Genomic DNA, 1,396 nt, shown 5'->3' with positions numbered 1-1,396 from the left:
GGCGGCGGCGGCGGCAGCCAGCACTTCCCAGCTCATTTTCTCTCTGTCATTCCCCTCTCCATTTTTGATCAATGTACTTGCCAGAGAGAACCGAAGTCCTTCAAACCTCCTCCTTTTCACCTTCGTCTTTAACGTGGTGCTAGAGCAAGGACCACAAAAAGAAACTGCCCTCCCCCTCCCCTCGGCCCCAGCCCCGCCGCCCGGAGCGGACTTCTCCTCCTCCTCCTCCTCCTCCGTCCCCACTTGCGGGACACTTTGTGCGTTTCTCTCGCTCACTCTGCCCCCTGCTCTCTCGCTCGCCGCAGCACCTGATCCGGGGTTATCCCCCCCTTCTCCCCCCCTCCTCCCTTCTCTCCTTTCCTCCTTTTTTTTTTTTTTTTTAAATTTTTTTTTTTTTTTTTAAATTTTTTTTTTTTTTTTTAAATTTTTTTTTTTTTTTTTAAATTTTTTTTTTTTTTTTTAAATTTTTTTTTTTTTTTTTAAATTTTTTTTTTTTTTTTTAAATTTTTTTTTTTTTTTTTAAATTTTTTTTTTTTTTTTTAAATTTTTTTTTTTTTTTTTAAATTTTTTTTTTTTTTTTTAAATTTTTTTTTTTTTTTTTAAATTTTTTTTTTTTTTTTTAAATTTTTTTTTTTTTTTTTAAATTTTTTTTTTTTTTTTTAAATTTTTTTTTTTTTTTTTCATTTTTCCCCTTTCCCCTGCGTGTGTGTGTGGGAACTTTCCCCCCCTCCCCCTGCCCCCGCCGCCGTATATGTGACCATGGCCGTACCGGCTGCTTTGATCCCTCCGACCCAGCTGGTCCCCCCTCAGCCTCCGGTCTCAACTTCTGCCGCCTGCACCACCACCACCACCACCTCCTCGTCGGCCACCTCCTCTCCGTCTCCGTCCATCGCTCCCCCGCCGGCCGCTTCGGGGACAAACCTATTCCGGCCGGAGCCCATCGCAGCGGCGGCAGCGGCGGCGGCGGCGGCACCTCCACTCCCAATGCCAGCGCGGCCAACGCGGCCAGCAGCCTGCCCCGCAAGCCCGTGTACTCGACCCCGTCCCCGGTGGAGAACACCCCCCAGAATAACGAGTGCAAGATGGTGGATCTGAGGGGGGCCAAAGTGGCCTCCTTCACCGTGGAGGGCTGCGAGCTCATCTGCCTGCCCCAGGCTTTCGACCTCTTCCTGAAGCACTTGGTGGGGGGCTTGCACACGGTCTACACCAAGCTGAAGCGGCTGGAGATCACGCCCGTGGTCTGCAACGTGGAGCAGGTCCGCATCCTGAGGGGGCTGGGGGCCATCCAGCCCGGGGTCAACCGCTGCAAACTCATCTCCAGGAAGGATTTCGAGACCCTCTACAACGACTGCACCAACGCCAGGTAACCGCCGCCAGGCACACGCACATCCCGCGG

The 1,396-nt window shown here is 49.9% G+C and overlaps 1 protein-coding gene across 1 annotated transcript in view; it reads left to right on the top strand.

Annotated features, from left to right (window-relative positions):
* The first annotated feature begins 759 nt into the window (after window positions 1-759).
* DACH1 (dachshund family transcription factor 1) overlaps window positions 760-1,396 on the top strand; it is a 334,323-nt gene continuing 333,686 nt past the window's right edge. Inside the window, 2 exon segments of the mRNA XM_035892376.1 lie at window positions 760-943; window positions 946-1,363. Coding sequence (XP_035748269.1) covers window positions 760-943; window positions 946-1,363 — 602 coding nt within the window.

Source organism: Egretta garzetta, unplaced genomic scaffold, assembly GCF_000687185.1.
Source record: "Egretta garzetta isolate BGI_Z169 unplaced genomic scaffold, ASM68718v1 scaffold524, whole genome shotgun sequence".
NCBI lineage: Eukaryota > Metazoa > Chordata > Aves > Pelecaniformes > Ardeidae > Egretta > Egretta garzetta.
The sequence above is the reverse complement of the archived record's forward strand: the minus strand, read 5'-3'. Positions and strand labels throughout refer to the sequence as shown.